The sequence below is a fragment of the Phycodurus eques genome, chromosome 2, assembly GCF_024500275.1.
Source record: "Phycodurus eques isolate BA_2022a chromosome 2, UOR_Pequ_1.1, whole genome shotgun sequence".
NCBI lineage: Eukaryota > Metazoa > Chordata > Actinopteri > Syngnathiformes > Syngnathidae > Phycodurus > Phycodurus eques.
Genome location: NC_084526.1, coordinates 2,857,802 through 2,880,122, shown reverse-complemented (window position 1 = coordinate 2,880,122; position 22,321 = coordinate 2,857,802). Strand labels below are relative to the sequence as shown.

Here is a 22,321-nt window from a genome sequence, read left to right as displayed (position 1 = left end):
AAAACTGCAGCCCGTATTTGGTTTTGAGGCTCCACATACAATATACTGTACTGTATTAATTTTTTTATTGAACCATAAAAACATGGCACGATTGTCAAGCAAGAAGCGGATTGTCACCAAGACAGTAAATAGGCGACAATAAAATGTGGGTGGGTAATTTGTTAGGCAACGATTGATCGCCCCGTTCGCCGTCAGCGCCCGTGGATTTTGACGACAGAGACTCTCCACACTTTGCTTTCTACCCATAAATATACACGAAATTATAAATATAGTCGGGTATAATTGTAAAGACTGTGCAACAGTTCAGTCGGTCGGTCTGATTTATGAGCAAGGTCCCGTTTTAATGGTGTCCATGGCAACCAGTTCAGAGTTTGTGCTTTCACCACACACACACACACACACACACACACACTTACACGTCATGTTTGCGTCCTGCTTCCTCTCAATAAAGATGCGTTGTGTGTTTTTTTTGTGTCGGCCGCCCACTCCGCGCTCCTCTCATCTCTTCCGCTGTCATCTGGCGGCATGTTTGCGTGGAGGATGCAGAAGAGGACGACGAGGAGGGGAGGAGGAGGACGGCAGAGGCGAAGAGAAGGAAATTACGCACAGCGGGACACTCGGAGGAAACACTGAAACGACCGTTCAGTTCAGTCCTCAAAAATGAAGTGCTTTTTATTGAAATGAAAGCTGACAGGCGGTTTTTCATGGTTCAGTGTTTGTGTGTGTGCTTTACACGCGTCAACGTGCGAAGGAGAAAACAAATGTTTGTGTCCACTCTGCACCACAAAGCACGAGTCTGAAGTACCGAGTCGTAGGCGTGGTGTTCAACAGCATCCGACAGCGCTTCGAAGAATTCGAAAACAGGGCCGGGTTTTTAAATTAGTGTTTCGAGACTGGGTTAGGGTCTCAAAGTAGGATTTTAAATCTGTGTTAGGATGTCAAACCTGGGTTAGGGTTTAAAATTAGGGATTCAATTCAGGCTAAAGGTTTAAAATTGGGGTTTCAATACAGGGTTAAGGTTTCAAATGAGGGTTTCAAGACTGCTTTAGAGTTTCAAATTGGGGAATCAACCAAGGGCAACTGTTTCAAACCAGGGTTAGGGCTTCAAATTGGGATTTCAAGAAAGGGTTAGGAATACAAATTAGGGTTTCCAAACCATGGTTAGGGTTTAAGACTGTGTTTGCCTTTCAAGTTAGGGTTTGAAGCCAGGCTTATGATTTCAAGACTGTGTTCAGGTTTCAAATAGGGGTTTCACGCATGGGTTAGAGTTTCAAATTAGGATTTTAAAACACAGTTAGGGTTTCAAATTAACATTTCAAGATATATAAAAAAAGAGTTATGGTTTCAAATTGAGGAATCCAGACCAGGTTGGGTTTCAAATTAGGTGTTCAAGCCATGGTTAGTTTTAGGACTGTGTTTGGCTTTCTAATTCCGTTTTAAAACCAGGATTATGGTTTCAATTCAGGGTTTGGAGCCAGGGTTAGTGTTTCAAGACTGGATTCAGGTTTCAAATTCAGGTTTCAAGCAAGTGATTGGGGTTGGAAGCCAGTGTTGGGATTTAAAAGCGGGTTTTCAAGACTAGGTAAGAGTTTTAAAGTCAGGGTTTGGATTTCAAGAAGAAGGGTCTCCAATAAATGCAACGGTGGCTCGTTGTTGTCCAATCAGATTTGTCAGGGCCTGCTGGGCGTGTTCTACAACCTTGGCGACGGCGACCACAACCTGAGCTTGCAGACGTACCGCCTGGACAACGGCGACTGGCACCAGGTCTCGCTGGAGCGTCACGACAACGAGATGACGCTGCGGCTGGACGGCGGCGGCGGCCGGCGGGAGGTCACGGGGGCGTCGGGGCGCAGCCGGGAGATCGTCATCGACCCCACGCTGGTCATGCTGGGCAACACGTTCCCGTCGACCCTCAACAAAAGCTTCCAGGGTGAGTAACAGTAACGGTTTTTGGCAAGACTCAAAGGCTAGTTGTCGAAATTTGCTGCCGTGCTTCCCCCGCACGCAATTATGAAAATGCATTATAAGTCGTAATTTTGTGTCGTCCATCTGTCTCGTATAATGGGTTAAAATTGGGTAGCAGTCAGGCAAAAATACACCGACCTCAGAAAATGATCCAATTGACTCCAAAATACCTGCTTTCATCCTAAATCGCAGACCTCCTGTTTTGTTTTGTTTTCCCCAGCCGTGGTTTTATGAGACTTTCTTGTGGGTCGACTCATGATAGACTTTATCTGCCAAATTTCATGTTGCTCAGTGAAACTGGCTTTGGGGGCTGATTTTCCAAAATATTCCCAGGCTACCAAACCAACGTTTGGGGTACGAGTCATCAAATTTCGCCCGCACCAAATAGAGAAAACTAAAATGTTTCACAATTTATCGTTTCCAATCTCTTGAGTATTCGTGGTTTCAATTTGGTAGCCTTCGGAGCAAATAGATGGTACAAATTTATACTTTTTAGGCATACCAAATGTCATGTTCCTAAATGAAACTGACTTCGGGGTCTGATTTTTCTAAATTCAACGTGTGGGAAATCCAAAGCGGATTTCCTCGGACTAAGAAAATAAGAACAGAATCAACTTTGTTCCTGTTTGTTTTTTTGTTTTTTTTCCTAAACAGGAGTAAAACTGTCCGCGCAGATAAAAGAGTGTTTGGGCTTATGCTCCTCATACGCTCAAGCATTCATTTACATGCCAGAAATTACAAGGGGAGGAAAATGTAAACAAAACAAAGAAAGTCGTCACAGCAGACTGGCCAAAGCTGCGGAGGAAACTGGGTGTGAAATTCATCGGCTGCGAAAAGCCACACACACCCACACCCACACACACACACGCGCGAGTTTAATGGAAGCACAACACAACACACAACAAGAGAGCCGCTTATTTAGCACATGCATCCTCCCACTCAGCACTTCTAAAGTCTCCCAGTAGTTCTGGTCTCTGGTGCAAACAAACGAGACAAGATTCCGCCTGCGTTTTTTTGCAGCTTCACGAGTCAAAATAACACGTCTAAAGTTCGCATTTAGCCTTTTTCGACGATGAAAGGCAGCTCCCCGTAGCAGTCAGAGTGTTTTTTTTTTTTTTTTGTTTTTTTCCTCACACAAAATCCACTCACTTCCCTCACATTTATCCTGGTAAACATGCACTGATCCGGCCAGACTTCTCATCTGGAAGGTTTTCCCAGGAGAAGCCCGTGTTTTACTTCAATATTTTCTATATACACTTCAATAAACGTCTAAACGTTGTCTTAAGAATGATTGGGAGAAATTGCATATGGAATTCAGGCTTGGCACTGAGTCATGAAACCTCTTCGCCGATGTGGCTAAACAGTATAAAAATCTCCTAGCCCCACTTGTGTGGAGTTAGCCAAAACATCATATGTGTTTATGTGGCTAAACCTTTTGTCACACTTAGCCAGTCCTCGTCGATAGCCGATAAGCTTTAACGATGTGGGCCCAATTAAAACTGCGTAAAACTGCAACTGTTTTTCTCAATGTCTTTATGTCTGAAAAGTGTTCTCTGCCAATTGACTGTCTGTTGTCGTACAAATTCCTTGAGTGTTTTTTGGACATGCTTGGCGAAATAAAGATGATTCAGATTCGGATTCTGATAGTGATCAATCAGGAGTAGGGCTGATTTAGCAGGGGATTTTTCAGGAGGAAGTTTATCTCCAGCATTATTCCCGCAACACAAGAAAGAAATTATTCTATAGTATGACCAACACAACATTGGATTTAGCCAACAAATAAACAACTGTTTACTGCAGGCCAGGTCTCAATGTTATGATGAATTGATATGAACAACGCCTTTATTTTAGCATTGAAGTGAAAAAACGAAAAACCTTCAATCACAGTAGAATATTGACTTATTGATTTAACTTCATGCCTTGTAAAAATTTTATAATGAAGCTCTTGCCAGCAGCAATGGCAAGAGCTGTCAGTGTCAGCCGAGTATAGAGTTAAACTTTCCATCACTAAGATGTGCGTATCAAAAGTGGTTGAAATGGTAGACTGAATGTCGATTAATGTTCTTATCAATTACAGTAAAAGTGTTAAATTGACTCACTTGTTATTTGACACTCAAGAAGGATCTTGAGGACTTTGTATAGAATGTTCTCAAATTCAAACTTTTTAGTTGAAGATAAACATGAATATTCTAAAACTTTGGTGGTAAAAATTGGTCGGCTAACTTTAGCTGTCAGATATTTGTAACAGATTTCAAAAGCAGGAAAAGTGGTCCAAATGACATAAGGGGGGGGGGGGGGGGGGGGGGGGGGTAGACATTGTTTCCCACCTACAATGTTTTTTTTTTTTTTTTTGGTCACCTTTTTCATGCCTTTGGTGTTCGCATGTCTGATTTTACAAGGTCTTCTTTACAAGCTGCCTCCAATCACAAATATGCAAGTTCGATTTGGAAATTGGAAAAAAATATATTTTCTTTGTAACATTAGGGGTTTTTTTTCTCTTAAAAAAATAAGCTAACATTTTTCGAAAAACACAACTGTTTTTTTTTTTTTTTTTTATAATACGACTTTTTGCTTGTAATATTACTTTTTCTTTTTTAAAAAAAACAACTTTGTTGCATATACATTATACATACATATACATACATTTCAATTTGTGACTAAAAATAACACTTTGTAACATTACATCTTGGTGTAACTTTTTTTCATGAGGTATTTCTAAAAAAAAAAATTTTTTAATTCCAGCTTTTACTTTCAAATTTTTATTTAATTTAATTTGAAAAAGTCGAATTTCCTCAAAATCAGAAGCAAAACATTTACACTGAAAAACAATGAACTTTTCACATGACAATTCTTTTTTTTCCAAAACAAAAAGCATTCTGCATTTTCTTTCTGACATTATAACTTTAATGCCGTAAAATTTAGATTTTTTTTTTCTGGAAAATGACAATTGTTTTTACAAATCATTACAATTTCTCTTATGTAGTTCATCTCCTACATATAAATTCATATTGCGCCCTCACAGGCTGCATGAGGGATCTGCGGCTGAACGGCCGCTACCTACCGATGGACAGCCAGACGGCGCCGGAGGGCGTCTCGCAAATCAGCGCCCAGGCCCTCAACCCGGGGTGCCCCTCCGACTCGTGCAGGAGGAACCAGTGCAGCCCCCCCTTCACCTGCGTGGACCTGTGGCGAGTGCACGAATGCAGGTAGGCTTAATCTAACGTGCTAACAACCCGCGCGGAATTTGGAAACATCGCCCTGTGCTGTAGTCAGTTGAGACTTAAAGCTAACATGCGAAAAGTGACTATGCTAACATTTAACAGTCGGTAGTCTGGCATATAGCATAGTTGGGTACTATATCAATTGATAATTGTTCCAATGCTAACATGCTAACAGGTGATATGCTAACATGCAGTGTAGCGAGGTAGCAATGGACCACAACCAACTTGTTCTGCCGCTGTAGACTCGTTAAAAATGAACATGTATGTTGTCATTTGGATGATTTCCTCTTCATCTTCCTCGTCCTCCTCGTCCTCCTCGTTTTCCCCTTCCTCCTTTTCCATCTCGTCCTCCGTGTCCTTCCATTTCTCCTCTTCCTCTTGTCCTCCCCTCCCTCCCCGCCCTGCTCGTCCTCCTCCTCCCCTTCCTCCTCGCCCGCCCCCTTCAAAGGCGCTGTCGCTAATGAGTAACGTTTGCGCCTCTGTGCTTTTAACGTGTCGGCCTTGTGATCCGCTCTGGCGCGTCTTTTTCCCCGCCTGCGGCCTCCTTCATTATGTCTTTTCATCCCGACTCCTCCGCGACCCTCGGTCTCGTCCCGCCTCGGTCTCGACCCGCGCCGGGCGAGACAAAGCGGCGCCGCTAAGTGCTCTCTTTGCTCTACTAGTCTCTCGATAGCTGTACATCAGGCCCGCTCCGTTCTTGAATTTGGCTTGCTGAGCATTTGCTTGACCGAGAATCCTGTTCCCATTTGTTGCACTCATTTAGCTTGTTTTTCTAAAATTGGTTCTTTGAGATATAGTCGTTAATTTTTCATTTCATTTGTTAATTGAGTAATTCTGAATAATAACACTGAAAATTATTAGTACTAGGAGTCTTATTTAGTTTTTTTTCACACAGGCTGATTTCCAAGTAAATTCTCATGCAAACCTCCATCCATCCATCCATTTTCTGAGCCGCTTCTCCTCACTTGGGTCGCGGGCGTGCTGGGGCCTATCCCAGCTATCATCGGGCAGGAGGCGGGGTACACCCTGAACTGGTTGCCAGCCAATCGCAGGGCACATACAAACAAACAACCATTCGCACCTACGGGCGATCTAGGGTCTCCAATTCATGCATGGTTTTGGGATGTGGGAGGAACCCGGAGTGCCCGGAGAAAACCCACGCAGGCGCGGGGAGAACATGCAAACTCCACACAGGCGGGGCCGGGGATTGAACCCTGGTCCCCGGAACTGTGAGGCCGACGCTCTAACCAGTTGTCCACCGTGCCGCGGAGCGAACCTCAACGTCTTCATTTCCGCCACCTCTAGCTCTGCTTCCTGTTGTCTCCATTGCCACTGTCTCTAATCCGTACATCATGGCTGGCCTCACCACTGTTTTATTCAGTACATAAATACATAGCCACTCCCACCACACTTCAGTTGTACAGCCGGGTCCACGACCCCCTGTCCTGCAGGCTTCCACTCCTGTCCCTGTCCTGTCCAGTCCTGTCCTATCTTGTTGTATCCTTCCCTCACAGGGTGTAGCACAACTGCCCCATACAACACTCGATTCTGCGTAATTGTACTAGATTACTTTACTCATCTTGTTAACAGCTAGAGTTTCATCTTTTGTTGTCTTCTTTTCCTATATTATTTAGCTACCTTTTCTCTGTCTCTTTTTTTTGTTTGTTTCTAAAATTGCCCTTTAAAAACTTTGCTCTATTTGACTGAACGATTGTAATTCTCAATAAATATCCATTAGAATACAAAGAAACCACAACTCAAGAATGGTTAGCATAAACATTGAATCTGTATCTCGGTGGTGGGCCCCGGTGAGAATTGAAGTCACCACCCCTGGTTTATAAGACCAGTGCTCTCGCCCCTGAGCTATGAGACCTTCTGTTACTGTTTTACCTTCAGTAGGACCAAAATGGTAATTTATAGTACAGAGACAGGAGAAGAAGGTTGCTGTTCCAATGACAACTGCAGAGTGTAGCAGTTGGGTGGAGTTATTCTGTTTCACATAATCAATAGCAACTGTTTAGATTGCCAACAGGCCACAGTGAGAACTGAACTCACAACCCCTGGTTTACAAGACCAGTGCTCTAACGGCTGAGCTATAAGGCCTAGTCAACAGCAGGATAAGAGCAATAGAGTGTGATGTTGGTAGTTGCCATGGTCAAACAGCATTTTGAAAATCCAAGGACAACAATCCTGAAAATCCAAGAACATTGCTTTGATTGGAGGAGACAAAACATTGACCTGCAGGTTTTTGAGGTATTCTAAGGGCAACTGCATCACTTTTTCCAAGTATATTTTCTTGGTTAACCCAACCACTGGCTTTGTAGACCATGGCTCGTACCACTGAGGCATGAGGCCTCACTCTTTGGTCTAGGTTAATCCTTTCGGTGGACAAGCCAACGCAGCACTAACGAAGACAGAAGATTACTGATACATTGAAGTACCTATAGCAACATCCGCATCACAGAAATCCCGACCCCTGGTTTACAAGACCTTTAACGCCTTTCTAACATCCCCCTTACTAATGATTGCCACTTCCTGGTCCACCACACTTGCCTCTTCTACTCTCCCTTCTCTCTCATTTTCCTCATTCATCAACTCCTCGAAGTATTCTTTCCATCTAGCTAGCACACTGCTGGCACCAGTCAACATAGTTCCATCTCTATCCTTAATCACCCTAACCTGCTACACATCCTTCCCATCTCTATCCCTCTGTCTGGCCAACCTGTATCGATCCTTTTGTCCTTCTTTAGTGTCCAACCTGGCATCCATGTCAGCATTGAGTTATGCATGCAAACCGAAAAGAAAAAACACACACAAGCATTCGACGCACAATTGTGACTGTTCTCGCTCTGCTTACGGCAGGATGTTTCGTCTCAAAATAAACACCAAACGCCAATTTGTTTTGGAGGAACGCAGCAACAACCCACCGCCTGATGAAAATAAAAAAAAAGCGTGGGAGTCTAAGCACATCGTCGGCCTTTTTCCTGACGAACTGAGGCGACGTGATAACTAGGCTGTAAAGCGTTAAGTGTCAGTGATAAAGTGCTAATGACGCCGGGAGATGCAGACTACATTTAAATCAGACATTTTTCTTTTTCTTTCTTTTATTTTTAAGGGGGAACAAAAATAATCTGGGCAAAGACGTCGCATGCATAAAACATGTCGGTGTGTTTCCACTTGCAAAAGCTTAGTGTTTACGCTCAGATCTCGTTAGCGACGACACCTCGCTAACGTCAAGATGGTTGTCTTGTAGCACAGTGGATTTGAGTACATTTGTGTTTATTTTACGGTAGATTGTTGTTTTATTTCAGAGTATATGGTTGTTCTCTATAGATTCTTGCTCTGTTTCAGAGTAGATAATAGTTCTATTTCAACGTAGATAATTATGTTTGCAGTGGATATTTGTTCTATTTCTCGGTATTTCCTTGTTTCCGATTAGATTGTTGTTCTGTTAACAGTGCTCTTTTGGATGCATTATTGTTGCCGCCTTCTTTTTTTCCTGTATTATCCGGGGCTTGCTTCGAGTTGTCAGCGATCACCATCGACGTCAATGCCTTTGCTCGTCTTTAAGAAGTCATCGTTTCTTTATGTTGGATCTCGCAGCCCCCCCGCCCCCAAAAGAAAACCCTCCAATTAGAATCCCCAGAAAAGTGACCGCAGGCCGGTTTGAATGTCCGGCGCAAGTGGTCGCGTGCAGGTGTTAAATGTTGCCGTAAATTGTCCCGTAAAAAACACACGGAGCCATAAAGAGGTCAACCGGCGGAGTCAACGTGATGTTTTTACGACTTTAAAGCTAATTGCAATATCGTACTTTAATTCTTCAGTAGATTGATGTTCTGTTTCACAGGAGGTAGTTGCTGTCTTTCAGATGACATTGTTCTATTGCAGTGGAAATTATTGTCTCAGAGTAGATTTCATATTAGACTGTTGTTACATGAGTATTGTTCTATTTCAGAGTAGATTGTTGTTGTCTTTCGCGGTCTAACAATTTCTTGTCCTTATTCGCCAGATGTCCTCCGGGCCACATGATCCGCGTGAACGGCAGCAGGAAGTCCTGCGTGTACACTTTGTGCGCCACGCGTCCGTGCCACCGCGGCACGTGCGTGGCGCAGTCGCCGTCCACGTTCACCTGCCATTGCCCCGACGGCCACCGGGGGCGCCTGTGCGAGACCGCGCTGGCCGTGTACAGCGACGACGTCGGACTCAGCTTCAGCTCGCTCTTCGCCATCTGCATCTGCTTCATGGCCCTGCTCGGTAACGAACCCTCTGCTATATTGTACTGTACTGCAGCTAGCTATGTAGCTAGCTATGTAGCTATCTGTCCGTCTCTATAGCTCTCTATCGGTCTGTCTGTAGCAATAGAAAATATTGAATATGTCATTGCAAACCACACTAAATTAAAGATCTGATTTTCTGGTGGAGAACGAAACGTATTTTTAAAAAAAAAACAAATTCATGAAAGAAATACATGCAAAAAAAATTACATTTACAGCATTATTTGCAAAAAATAAAATAAAATTATATTGTATTTAAAAATAATTTTTTTATTAGAACTAGTAGAAGGAGTATTTATTAGTACTATTTGTATTATTTATATTGTTATTAGTATTATGTATGATTATGAATAATTACAGATATTTAAAATATTACACCAATGTTTGCAAAAATGTAAATTAATTTTAAAAAATTGTGCTAACATTTATACCAAATATATTTACTACTACTAATAATAATAATCATCATCATCATCAAGTCAAGTTTATTTATACTGCGTAGTGTACTGTATACCGTAGCCCTTAACCACAAAAGAGTCTCAATGGGCTTCACAGGCCCACGAAAAATCTTAACCCCTCCCCCATCTGGGCAAGGATATATGGGAAAAAAACAAAAACATTTTGGAGGCAAAAGAAGAAACCTTGCGAATGGGTCACAGATGGCAGAATGACCAGGCTGCAATGCATACTGAGTGGTGCTGCCCAATGTTAGTTCAAACAGCATGAGAGTCTATTTCATGAAATGAGGCGCCACAGGTAGAGTAGATGCCGGGGAAGTGGTTCTCCTGAGTACCTCGACGCAGAATCCTTACAGCGACGGCCTCACTTCGATTCGAGTGAGGGGAAGCGGCAGTAAAACAGGCCAAAATCCAGATATCAGGGAGTGGCTTTTTGCACACTAGGTGTGCTCTAACCCAATCCGAGAGGATAAAAATAAGTCTCGAGTTCAGATTCAAACATTTCTCTAGCGGTAGCTTCTCTAATTCCCGAGTGAGTTGCGGAGCCATTTTGGGTGGGTCATAAACAGGTAGTCAAAAAAGTGTTTTTCATCCAAATATTTACATTAATGATGGCTTTTAGTACTATGTTTAGTATTGATTAGTGATAAGCGTTCCGACCTGCGTGCAAATTTGGGTGACGTCGCTTCCAGCAGTGAAATATTTAAAGTACATCCCAGGACAGACTTGCTTTTTATTTGGAAAATCAATCGGGCCAAGATATATGACACACTTTCTAATTATTTTATGCTTTATTGTTGAAAATTGGGGGGGTTCAAATCGCTGACATTTTTCCACTTTCATACGCAATTTCTGAGGGAAACGACTAATCTAGTTATGTATGCAAATGGGAAAGACACACATACAATCACAAACATGTAGGCGCATACACACACACACACACACACACAAAACACGTGCGCTGACCTGAGGTCATGATACGAATGACACGCCGTGGCTGAGGTTGGACTTGACACTCAGGGTGCGATTGTTGAAAACATGTGAGATTATGAATATTTGTGGACTGTCAGTCGGCCACCTGCCGCACACGCTGCTCATTTGCATAATGCCATGTTATATCCAAGACGCGTCAGCTCTGGGGTCCATTCCCCCGTCGCCACTAATCATGCTTGGGAGCATCTACAAATGACCTTCTTCACGCTAGAGGACATTTAAATATGCTCACCTTTATTATTTGTTGTTTTATTGCATTCCCCCCCCCTCTCCGGTCATCACATGTAACCGGACTCTTATTGTGTTATTTTTCATTCCACGTCTGTCTGTCTTCTTGTTTGCTTCATTTTATTCAGCGCGTTGCAAGACGTCCTTGAGAGCACGCAAATGCAATGCTGCCCCCGGACACGCGTGCGCAATTTCTCTTTCATAACAAACGCCTTCTCTTCCCTTTTGAAAAATTGGATCAATATAGATAATGATCGTCTCACAATTTTGAAACACTTCTACTACTGTACATTATTTAAAAAAAAAAAAATAATTATTATTTCATTTCAAGTAAATAACAAAATAATCAAGCAAATGCATTTTTTTTAATTCTAAAAATATATACTAAAGAAAAACTTTGTAATTATGTTGTCTTCAAAATATACATACTATATTCTATAGTCGACATAAATCATGAAATCAGCAGTTATTCTAAAATTCTGGAAAAATATTTTTTTAAATTACTTTGTATTAAATATGAATAAATTAACTGATGCCATTATGGCTAATAGTACTTATTCGGAAACTCATAAGAAAAATATAAGTTAAAAAACAATGCTTTCATATAAATGCATACATATCAAATAAAGTTTATATATATATATATATTACAAAGCACAATTCTATTGTGTTTTTAATAAATAGTTTTAAATAGATAATAATGAATCGCATTATTATGGCCATTACTACTTAAACTAAAACTACAGAAAAGTATTACAAACACAATAAATCAATAAACACATACATACGTACATAAATAAGGATATTACATATGCTATTTCGACTTCTGTTTCGTCTTTGACGAATTTTCAAAAATTTTATTTGTTTGTTAAATGAAATCAAAATGACTATTACTAGTAGTAGTAGCACTTGCAGCAGTAGTAGTAGTAGTGAGAGTATTTTTTTGCATTTAATTTCATTAGATTGTGTACCTAATGAAGTGGCCAACGATGGGACACACGTGCAGTATTACACAAGCTGCATGTAAACACTTTATAGGACTAATGAATCCACTTTGCTTGTTTGACTCGATTTGATAATTGCACGATGATTCATAGTTGCTATTTGCATGTTGTTCACGTTGTTGTTCGCTGCCGTTCGCCTGGGGAGGATTTGAAAGCCCAAATCGTCGAAACCCCTTTACAACACACACACACACACGCACACACACACAATCTTGTATTGTTGTGCTTGTGTGTGGATGTTAAAAATGAGCGTGTTGAACAGCGGCCTCCTCCCCTCTCGTGATTCGGAGACTGCTGTGGATGACGACGACATGCCGCAGGGCACAAGCAGTTGTCAGCGCCGCCACGATAGTCCCCTTGTTTAAATGAGGACAATGGCGCAGGCACACACAGCAGCCAGTTCGCTACGAGGCAGATCACACAGCGATGTAACCAGACACCACGTACGAAAAGAAGAAGAAGAAGAAAAAGCAGAGCACTGGTGTATCTGAACTGCTTTCCTCCATGAATGCAAAAACCTTCGTCGTATTGGACTCACAAAGCAAACTCGCTTGTACGCGAGATGCGAAAACGTTGCAATGGAGTCCTCAAATCTCACAAGAAAAATCACATGCGATTTGAAGAACTCTCCGACGACTTCCTCAGATCGAGTGAGACATCTTGCTCAAATCTTGTACAAGATTTGCGGAAGACTTTTGTAACAAATCTCTCAAGGCTGTCACTCAATCACACAAGACTTCTGCTCAATCTTGTAATATTTATGTGCAATCATGCGAGACTTCCTCAACTATCGCCAGACGCCGCAAAACTGCACGAGACTCCCTCACATCTCACGAGCCTTTCACTGAATCAAGCAAAACTTCAAGTAAATTCCACAAGACTTCTGAGAAATTGTTGGAAAATGCCTAAAATCTCGTAACACTTCCACAAAATCTAATAAGACTTCCACTAAAATACTTGGGATTTCCTCAAATCTGGCAGGACTTCTGCCACATTTGATAAAACATCCTCAAATCTCTCGAGGGCATCACTAAATCGCACAAGACTTTTCCTGAAACTTCCTGAAATATTGAAATCATGTGACACTTCCTCAACTATCATCAGACTTGCGCAAAACCTCCCTCAAATCTCGCTAGCCTTTCACTGAATCGCGCAAGACTTCAAGTAAATCGCACACGAGTTCCTTCAAATCTCAAAAGACTTTGCTAAATTGTTTGAACATTTCTCAAATCTCGTAAGACTTCCACTGAATCAGATAAGACTTCCTCAAACTTCTCAAGGGTGTCACTAAATTACATGAAACCTCCGCTACATTGCATGAGACGTTCTCAAATCTCATGAGACTCTCACTAAATCACACGTGATTTCTACTCAATTTCTGCTCAAACAAAACCATGTGAAACTTCCCCAAATCTCACGAGATGTACTTCATTTGAATTAAAGACTTCTGCTAAATCAAGCGAGACTTCCTGTAAATTGACAACGAGGCACAGCCGGACAAGGCACAAAGCGTCTGGAAGGAGCTGATTGGTCGACACAAGGAACAGGGCTGACAAGAACAGGTGGAAATGAAAACCTAACGAGCAAGACAACATGAACACAATTGTTCTAAAATCAGGCCAGACGTTCGCAAAATCACACAAAACTTTGCCAAATCTCACCAGACTTCCATTGAGACTTGACTGAGATTTGTTTCAAATCTTGCCAGACTTGAAGTGAGTCTTAATGAGACTTCCTCAAATCTTGTCAGACATCCACGCAAGACTTCCAATAAATTGTGCCAGCCTCCTGCTAAATCTCGTGACGGCCGCAAATCTTCCACGATTTCAGGCCGTCTCTTGAAACTTGAGGTCAATAAGCAAACTTTGGACCTTCGTTTGGATTTTTCTTCACAAATGCTCAAACATTGTCTGAAATGTGTTCTTTGTCTTCTTGTGGTCTCACGCGATCTCGTCACCGTGCTCGGGCGTTAGTGACGCGATTGGCAGTCACGTACGAGGTTGTTTACACGCAAAGGTCAACGGAGATCAGTCAGGACCGATCTCAACGCTCATTTCTGTTCGGCCCAGCTGCGACCACCCGGGCGGGACGCTCCGTGCTGTTTCTACGACTGATTGGAACATGACACCGTCACAAAGATCCCAGTGGTGGTGGCGGCACGGGCGGGTTGTTTTGCCGCAACAAGAAAAATGTGCGCGTGAGACAAGTGGCTCGCAGGATGAATGATTCATAAGATTGCAATTGATCCCGTCGGCGGAATGTTGAATGAGTTGAAGACGAGATTCATGCTGGTGCACATTTCATCATAAACTATTCGCATTTTCACCAGCATGCTAATGATACAACGGCGAATGCTACTGTGTTTTATATGTTATTACCCATTTTCACTCAATTTTGGACCATTCGTGCCGCACATTCAAACAATGTTGCGCAATGTTTTGACCATTTATCATTCGAGGTCATTTGTACTGATTTTTCTCATTCTTTTTTAAAATATTTTGTCATTTCATGACAATTTTCAGTCATCTCTTCATGTGACGACTGAAGACTTTTTCACACCTCTTCATGTTGTCCTCTGATTAAAGTACATTGTACCTTTTGTACTTGCTTATTACAGTTTTTTTCCCCCCAATGTTCCTATTGTCACTGGCAGTAGTTTATGATATTATGGGCACAGAACTCTCACAAAATGATCAAACATAATACTTAGCTTGATTATTTACCATTTGAAAGTCCTTTTGAACAATTTGTTTTCCACTTTCACTCATTTTCAAACACATTCACTCGTTTTTGTTCATTTCTTGTCGAGTTTTGACTGTTCTAACAATTTGAATTCTTCTCATTCAAATGTTTCATTGTTTGACTGTTTCACTTATCGTTAACCATTTTATTATATATGGTAAACATGTTCACTCTTTTCTTTCCCTTTTATGTTATCAGTTCAATTATGTAAGAGTCATTCATTCATTCATTTTCCGTACCGTTTATCCTCACTATTTCTTTTTATAAATTGTCACTAATTTATTGACAATTCTTACTAATTTGATGACCATGTTCTCTCTTTTTTTTTTTACAACTTTGCTTTTTTTTTTTTTTTTTTTACCTTTCTCACCCCCCCCCCCCCCAAAAAAAAATGTATCGCTCATTTTTTGACCATTTTCAGGCATGTTTTTTTTTTTTTTTTTTACTAATGTTGGTCAATTTTGGGACTTTTTAACTCACATTTTAATCATGTAGGCTTTTTTAAAAAATAAAAATAAAAATTCCACTCGTTTTACACCATTTGTCATTTTTTGAGGGGATGATTTTTCAGACATTCACTTGACCATTTCCGCTTTCAGCCCATCCAAGAGGTCCCAGTTCTCAATTGTGTGAATATTTCCTCTCAGAGAAAGTGAGAAACATCAATGTGGATCTCTTTTTTTTTTTTTTTTATCCTCTTGAAGTCCATACTGACCTGAGGAAAAAGTGCAAGGAAGAAGAAGAGTTAAGGAGTCAGAAAGTTGAATCGAGGAAAGAAAAAAAAAAAAAAAAAAAAAGAAAGAGGAGGAGGAAGTGGTGGGGCCTCGGAGGCAGCGAAAACAAATAAACAATGTTTCACTCTCTCTCGAACACACACACACAATGTCAGAAAGACTGATAAGCTCCTCCATATCTCAGTTTGCCCTCCAGAGAGGCCCTTTGAACCCACAACATCCATCTTTTTCTTGGTCCTGACCTCCGCTTACACACACACACACACACACCTAGCCAGCGCTCGGCCTGTCGGCTGTGTTTTTTGTTGTGTTTTTTTTTCCACCTCGCGTCGGAAATCGATGCGAGCAGAGCGTCTGTCTTGACAGCAGCTCATCTCAGATCTCTGTGTGCTCGTGTTGTTTTCACATTCCCACTAGCGTTTTTTTCCTTTTAATTATTATTATTATTTTTGTTGTCAGTTTCATATTATCTGTCACAAACAAAGAACCAATGTGCTGTTAAATTGGATTTTGAAACGTATTTGTTTTAGACCATTTTCATTCATTGGTTTACATTCTTTTCCCCATTCATTTTGCTTTTTCCCAAATTTTTGACATTTTCCAAAATTTTATCATTTTTACCAACGTTTTACAATAAATGTTCCTTATTTTTTGTAAAGAGTTTACTTTTTTTTTTTTTTTTTTTACTTTTTCCTGACTTTTTCATAATTTTAAAATATTCAATGATTGTATTTTTGTTTTGTTTTGTGTACATTTGAAACATTTTCATTTTCTTTCAGTTTCCTGTTCATACTAAACATTTTTCTTCCCCCTATAGATTTCTCTGTTAATTTTTGAAACAATTTAGCAACTTTTTGGACTGTTTTTCTCATGTTGAAACAAAATTGATCAGAAAATTCTTTCATTTTTTGGCTCAGATTTGTATTATTACTTTTTCCGGATTATTGACCCATTTTTCACTCTTTTTATTTTTACAATTTTCATTTGTATCTTTTGTTTTCGCAAATATTTTTACCATCATTCAGTGACTTTTTACTTTTTTTGTATTATTATTATTTGTATTATCTCCCGATCTTATCTTTGGACAACGTTCACTCGTTTGAAATGTTTTTTACTTTAAAAAAGATTTTCTCACAATAATTTGACTTTAATTAGACAGTTTTTCCTCACATATATTAAAAAAAGAAATTTCAGTTTTTCATCCCTTTTTCAACAATGTTTAAATTTTCCAGTTTTTCTGTCCAATTTAAAATTAATTTTTTGTTTTAAACAGATTCACTCACTCTTTTTCGTGTTTTTCCTCACTTCTTTGACTTTTTAGTTCAGTTTCATTTATTAATGAATTACTTCGACAATTTCCACTGATTTATTCTGATAGGGATACACTCAAAAATGTTCAAAAAAATTTTTCATTTTCATTTTTGACAGTTTTTTTCCTCATATTCTTATTTCATTTAAAACATTTTAACAAATAGTTTGCATTATTCTTTTTTTTTTTTTTTTTTTTTTAACTTTTCCACAGCTATTGGTCCATATTCCACACGTTTATTAACAACTCCTTTTAGAATTTTTTTTTTTCCACAATTTGTCACTTTTGGACTTGTTTTTTCTTCGTCTTCTTTGTGTAGCGAGAAGCGGTGAAAACACTTAAGTGGTGTAAATCTGCCAGAGTGGAGTTACGCCGCCGATCTAAATGACTATTGATTTTTTTTCTTCCCTCCTTCTCTGCACTCTTCCGTCTTTTTTTGTCCGAACGAGCGTGAACCTTTTTGACGGTTGGCGGCGGCGTCTTTCTCTTCTTCTTCTTGCGATGTCGACAAAACAGGCGGGGACGCGAAGGCGGCGTTTGATGAGACGTTGAATTAAGTGTCTCCCTTTGACGGGAATCAAACGGGCGGCGCTTTTGTCGCCATGACGGATGACGTGCGATTAGGACACAATAGAAGACGAGCGTTGAACATAATCGTGGTCGACGGCTTGAAGGATGTGAGTGACAGCGCGTCACAAACGGCGGAATAAAAGTGTGTTCGCGCGTGGTAGGAAAGGCGGAAAAGTGCCCCCGGGAAATAAAATCAAACCAAAAATATATTCACATTTATACCAGTTCAACAAGATCATATAGAAATTTACGACAATTACGACAGTTTTTTTGTATAGCTGTTTGTTTCTGTGTACTCGATTTTTTTTTTTCCAGTTCCGCACAATTGTATATACTGTACTATAATTTTTTAAAACTATGTTAAACCATTTTCACAATCATAGTTTTTTTTAATATAATTTTGTAACAATTTCTTTTAGTTTTAAATTTTTGTGTCGTTCTTTGACATTTTGACTCATTTTGACTCATTTCTCATTCTTTTTTTTTTTTTTTTTTTTTTTAAAAAACAATTTTTATTAATGTTTTCAATGATTGTTTTGGCGACCGATTTTCACTCACATTTGTACAAATTTACGGTAACCATTTACAGACCAGTAACAGCAACCACCATTTTTTTGTTGTTGTTCAAGACTAATTTTCTTTTGCGAAAAAGGTACCCAAATTGATGGGAAAAAGATGTCCCAAAAAATAAAATACAAAATGTGTTTTAAAAAAAAATGGGAAAATGTGTTGACAATAGAGGAAGTATTTGGCCAAAAACTGAGTAAAAATGACCAAGACAATATTCATTTTTTTTTATTGTAAATCTCAAAATAAGAGAAAAAAAGGGAGTGAAAATTGTCCAAAATATAAGAAAAATTGTAAAAAAAAAACAAACAATGAAATATGAGTGAAAAAAATAAAGTTGGCTGTAAATTGTAAATAATTGAGTGAAATAATGTCATTGAAATGGTTAAAAATAATAATGAAATAGTACAAAAAAAAAAAGATCTGGCATGACGCATCCCCCAATTGGGCCCAAAATCGTAAATCCGGCTTCAGTCCTCAAATGCTAACTTCCTTGGTGTGGTCTGAAGCGCTACACTCTCCCAATTTCACGTCGTTGATGATGATTGTGGTGAAATTTCAGCGCTGCTGCTGGCCATTTTCCTGTACACGCGCTGGAGGAGCTACAAGGGCCTGAAGGAGGGCGTGTACCACGTGTCGGCGCACCACGACGGCTGGGAGGACGTCCGGGAGAACGTCCTCAACTACGACGAGGAGGGCGGCGGAGAGGAGGACCAGGTTGTTGACCGCCTCGCCCGACAAAATGTCCGCACGTGTGCATATAAACGATATAGACAAATGGTTAAGAAATCAATGATGATTTGTTTGAATTTGCCTTGGAAATAATAAAAATGTTAAAAGACGTAATAATTGGAAAATGGGGAAAATCAAAATACATTAATAAAACATGGCCCCCCCAAAAAAGTGGGAATATAATTGAAAAGAAAACCTACAAAAAAAGAATACAGTTGTACAACAAAAAAACTGTAAAAATGTTCCAAAAATGTAAAAATAAATATATTAATAAAGTGACATTGGAAAACAAAAGCAGTGAACAATGCTCCAACAATTTGCAAAAATAATATCTCACCAAAAACACACACCAAATAAGTGGAAAATGCTGGCAGAAGATGCGAAAATTATAAAAATGAAAACGTTAAAAATGCTCGACAAATGTGCAAAAAACTGTAAGAAATCAAATAAAATAAATGAAATAATGACACAAACTGGAAAACATAACTCTTACATTTTCATCAATTGTTTGAAAAATAATCAAATCAATTAAAAAAAAAATCAATAAATCAATAAAAATATAATTACCAAAATGTACATACATCCAGTACATAAATACACACCCAGTGCACGCATATACACCAGTGCACGCATATACAGTAAATAAACAGTACATTCATTCTTACAATAGCACGTCACCGCACCCATTGTTCGTTTTCTACACGTTTGCGCACCGCACGTGTCATTCTTCAGACACACACAAACGCAAGCTGGATGCTGTTACCACGGCAACAAGCAAGCTGAACCCATCAGATTGTTCCTGAAAACACACGCAGTCACACACGCTCACACACCGTGTTGTTGTTGTTGTGTAGCAGCAGTGGCGCCGACGTTGCCGTGAATTTAGTCGAGTGTTGGTGACAAATCGCTGCAAGGCTGAAAAAGACAAAAGACTTTGAACTCACCACTTCATCGTTTTTGCGCCCTTCATCCGCCTCTTCAAGTGAAAATTTATCAAAAAGGCCCAAATGAATAGAACGTATGAATAGATCAAAATAATAAATACATGAAAAATAATAGCTATTAACAGGAACCAATGTTTTAAAAATGAATTAAATCATTTTTAAAAAAGGATTATAGTATTTATATACATATTGTAAAATAAAGGATAAAACAGCAATACTGTCTTGATGAATTAGTTAATAAATACAAATTGTAAATAGTTTTTTACATCGGATGAAGACAAAAATAAGTAAAGAAAACTACGAAATTAAAATAAGCCGTTTCGAAATGCAACGTAATGAATAAAAGCATTATAAATAAATATAAACAATGATAATAAATACATTAAAATTGTAAATTTGATTGTTCCAAAAAAGAAAACAAATTACAATGAGAAATTAAAATAAATATACATGCCAGAACATGATGAATAATAAAAATAAGACTAATAAACAAAAAATGGCCTAATTACAAAATAATAAATACAAACAAGAGTACATTATTTAATCACAAAATAATGAATATTATTCAATAAAAAAAAGAAAGGAGTAAAACAAAACGAGAACTAAAATGGTCTCATTTGACCTCATTAGCAGCAGCTAATGTCATGTTCGTGTGTGTGTGTGTGTGTGTGTGTGTGTGTTTGTGCGTGCGTAGAATGCGTACGACATGGCCGAGCTCCAGAAGTCGCTTCAGCCCAGCCCGGCGCAGTCGTTGCAGTACTGCCGTTCCCGGGTGCTGCACCACCAAAAGCCGCCCCACCACCACCAGCACCTCCTCCACCAGGCCCCGCCCACCCCGGCCTCCGCCCAGCCGCCGGACCCCCTCGGCCGGACGGCCGGCTCCGGCACGCCGCCCCCGTCGGCGTCCTCGTCCGCCTCGGGGACGGCCCGCGGCCCGCGACGGGACGTGCCGCCTGCCCGCTCGCCGGCCCGGGGGCAGGCCGGGCCCCCCCGGCCGGCCCGCCGCTCGCTCTCCTTCTCCAGCCAGGATCTGGCCCGCTACCTGTGCGAGATCATCCGCGACGCCGACCGGCACCCGGACACGGGGCCCTTCGACTCCCTGCAGGTGTTCTCCACCGAGGGCGGCGGCTCCCCGGCGGGCTCTCTCAGCTCCTTCAGCTCGGCGGGCTCGGACGCCGGGGACGGGGCTGCGGCGGACGCCCGGCGCGAGGAGACGCTCGGGGAGTGGGGGCCGCGCTTCGAGAAGCTGAGGGCGCTGTACGAGCGGGCCGAGGCCAGCGACCTTTGAACTCCGGGCGAGCGGGACCCTCTCGAGGAGCGGCGGCCTCCCTACAAACACGCACGCGCTCACGCACACGTTGACTCTTGGTGTTGTTTGCTGTCGATCGATATGCCGGCTACGGAACGAGCCGGTCGAGCTTCGGGACGTCGCTTTGGGGCGGGGCGGCGGACCCCCCCGTCGCCATCGTGGACGCCGTCCGAGGGCCCTTAAATGTGAAAACAAATGTTTTTTTTATACGCAGGCACAGCAGAGACACCTAAAAATGTATTTTTCGCCTCTTTGCCGGTTTGTTTGTTGTGTAAATATTCACTGAACGGCCACTTTACGAGGTACACAACAGAGCACATAGATATAATACGGAAATGATCTGTTCCTGCGTCAAAACCGTGACTATCGTAAAACTTACAATGCTGTGTGTGCCCTCATTCGCTCGACAGTTCAACTAAAATTGAAAACATCCTTTTGGTTCAAAATGTATTCAATTTGCCAAAAGAGAAAAAGGATATATTTGTTTAAAAATGTAAAAAACATTTTAAATTGAAAAATTGAAAGTGAAACATTTGAACATTGTATGTTTAATATTTAAAAATGGTTAAAAACAAAGGCTGAAAATTATTTTTAAAAAGCTTAAAATTATCCAAACTGTGTGAAAATTGTCTCAAATGAGTGAAAATTGGTTTTTCAATACAAATACTGAAAAGGGTTTTTAAAAAGTGAATGGTTCGAAAACTGTGAGAACGGGTCCAAAATGGATGAAAATGATTTTGAAATAAGTGAAAATTGACAAAATATTCAAATGAAAAATTCAAATGGTACCGTGTTTCGAAAGTGACAAAATTGTGAACATGGGTTCGAAAAACCGTGAAACTCGTCACAAAATGAGTGAACATTTTCTAAATAAGTAAAAACTGAAAAAATAAATAATCATCCCAAAAAATGTGAAAAAAAACTGTGAAAAGTGGTTTTCAAATGCGGATATTCAAAAGCGAACCGCTCCAGTGTGAGTTGGAGATCACGGCTTGATGAAGCCAACAGAACCACATCTGCAAGAACCAGAGATGCAATACTGAGCCTACCATACCGGACCCCCTCCATGCCTCGGCTGCGCCTTGAAATTCTGTCCATAAATGTTATGAACAGAATCGGCGACAAAGGGCAGCCTTGGCGGAGTCCAACCCTCACCGGAAACGAGTCCGACTTACTGCCGGATATGCGGACCAAACTCTGACTCCGATCGTACAGGGACCGAACAGCCCGTATCAGGGGGTTCGGTACCCCCTACTCTCGAAGCACCCCCC

The 22,321-nt window shown here is 40.6% G+C and overlaps 1 protein-coding gene and 1 non-coding gene across 2 annotated transcripts in view; one reads left to right on the top strand and one right to left on the bottom strand.

Annotated features, from left to right (window-relative positions):
• The window catches only part of si:ch211-186j3.6 (neural-cadherin), a 185,276-nt gene extending 164,170 nt beyond the window's left edge, over positions 1–21,106 (top strand). The window contains 5 exon segments of the mRNA XM_061704891.1: positions 1,666–1,930; positions 4,988–5,171; positions 9,196–9,440; positions 18,628–18,782; positions 20,436–21,106. Coding sequence (XP_061560875.1) covers positions 1,666–1,930; positions 4,988–5,171; positions 9,196–9,440; positions 18,628–18,782; positions 20,436–21,029 — 1,443 coding nt within the window. The 3' untranslated portion in view covers positions 21,030–21,106.
• trnat-ugu (transfer RNA threonine (anticodon UGU)) lies at positions 7,217–7,289 on the bottom strand. The gene has a single exon. It is a non-coding gene; the product is annotated as a tRNA-Thr (tRNA).
• Positions 21,107–22,321: the final 1,215 nt, after the last annotated feature.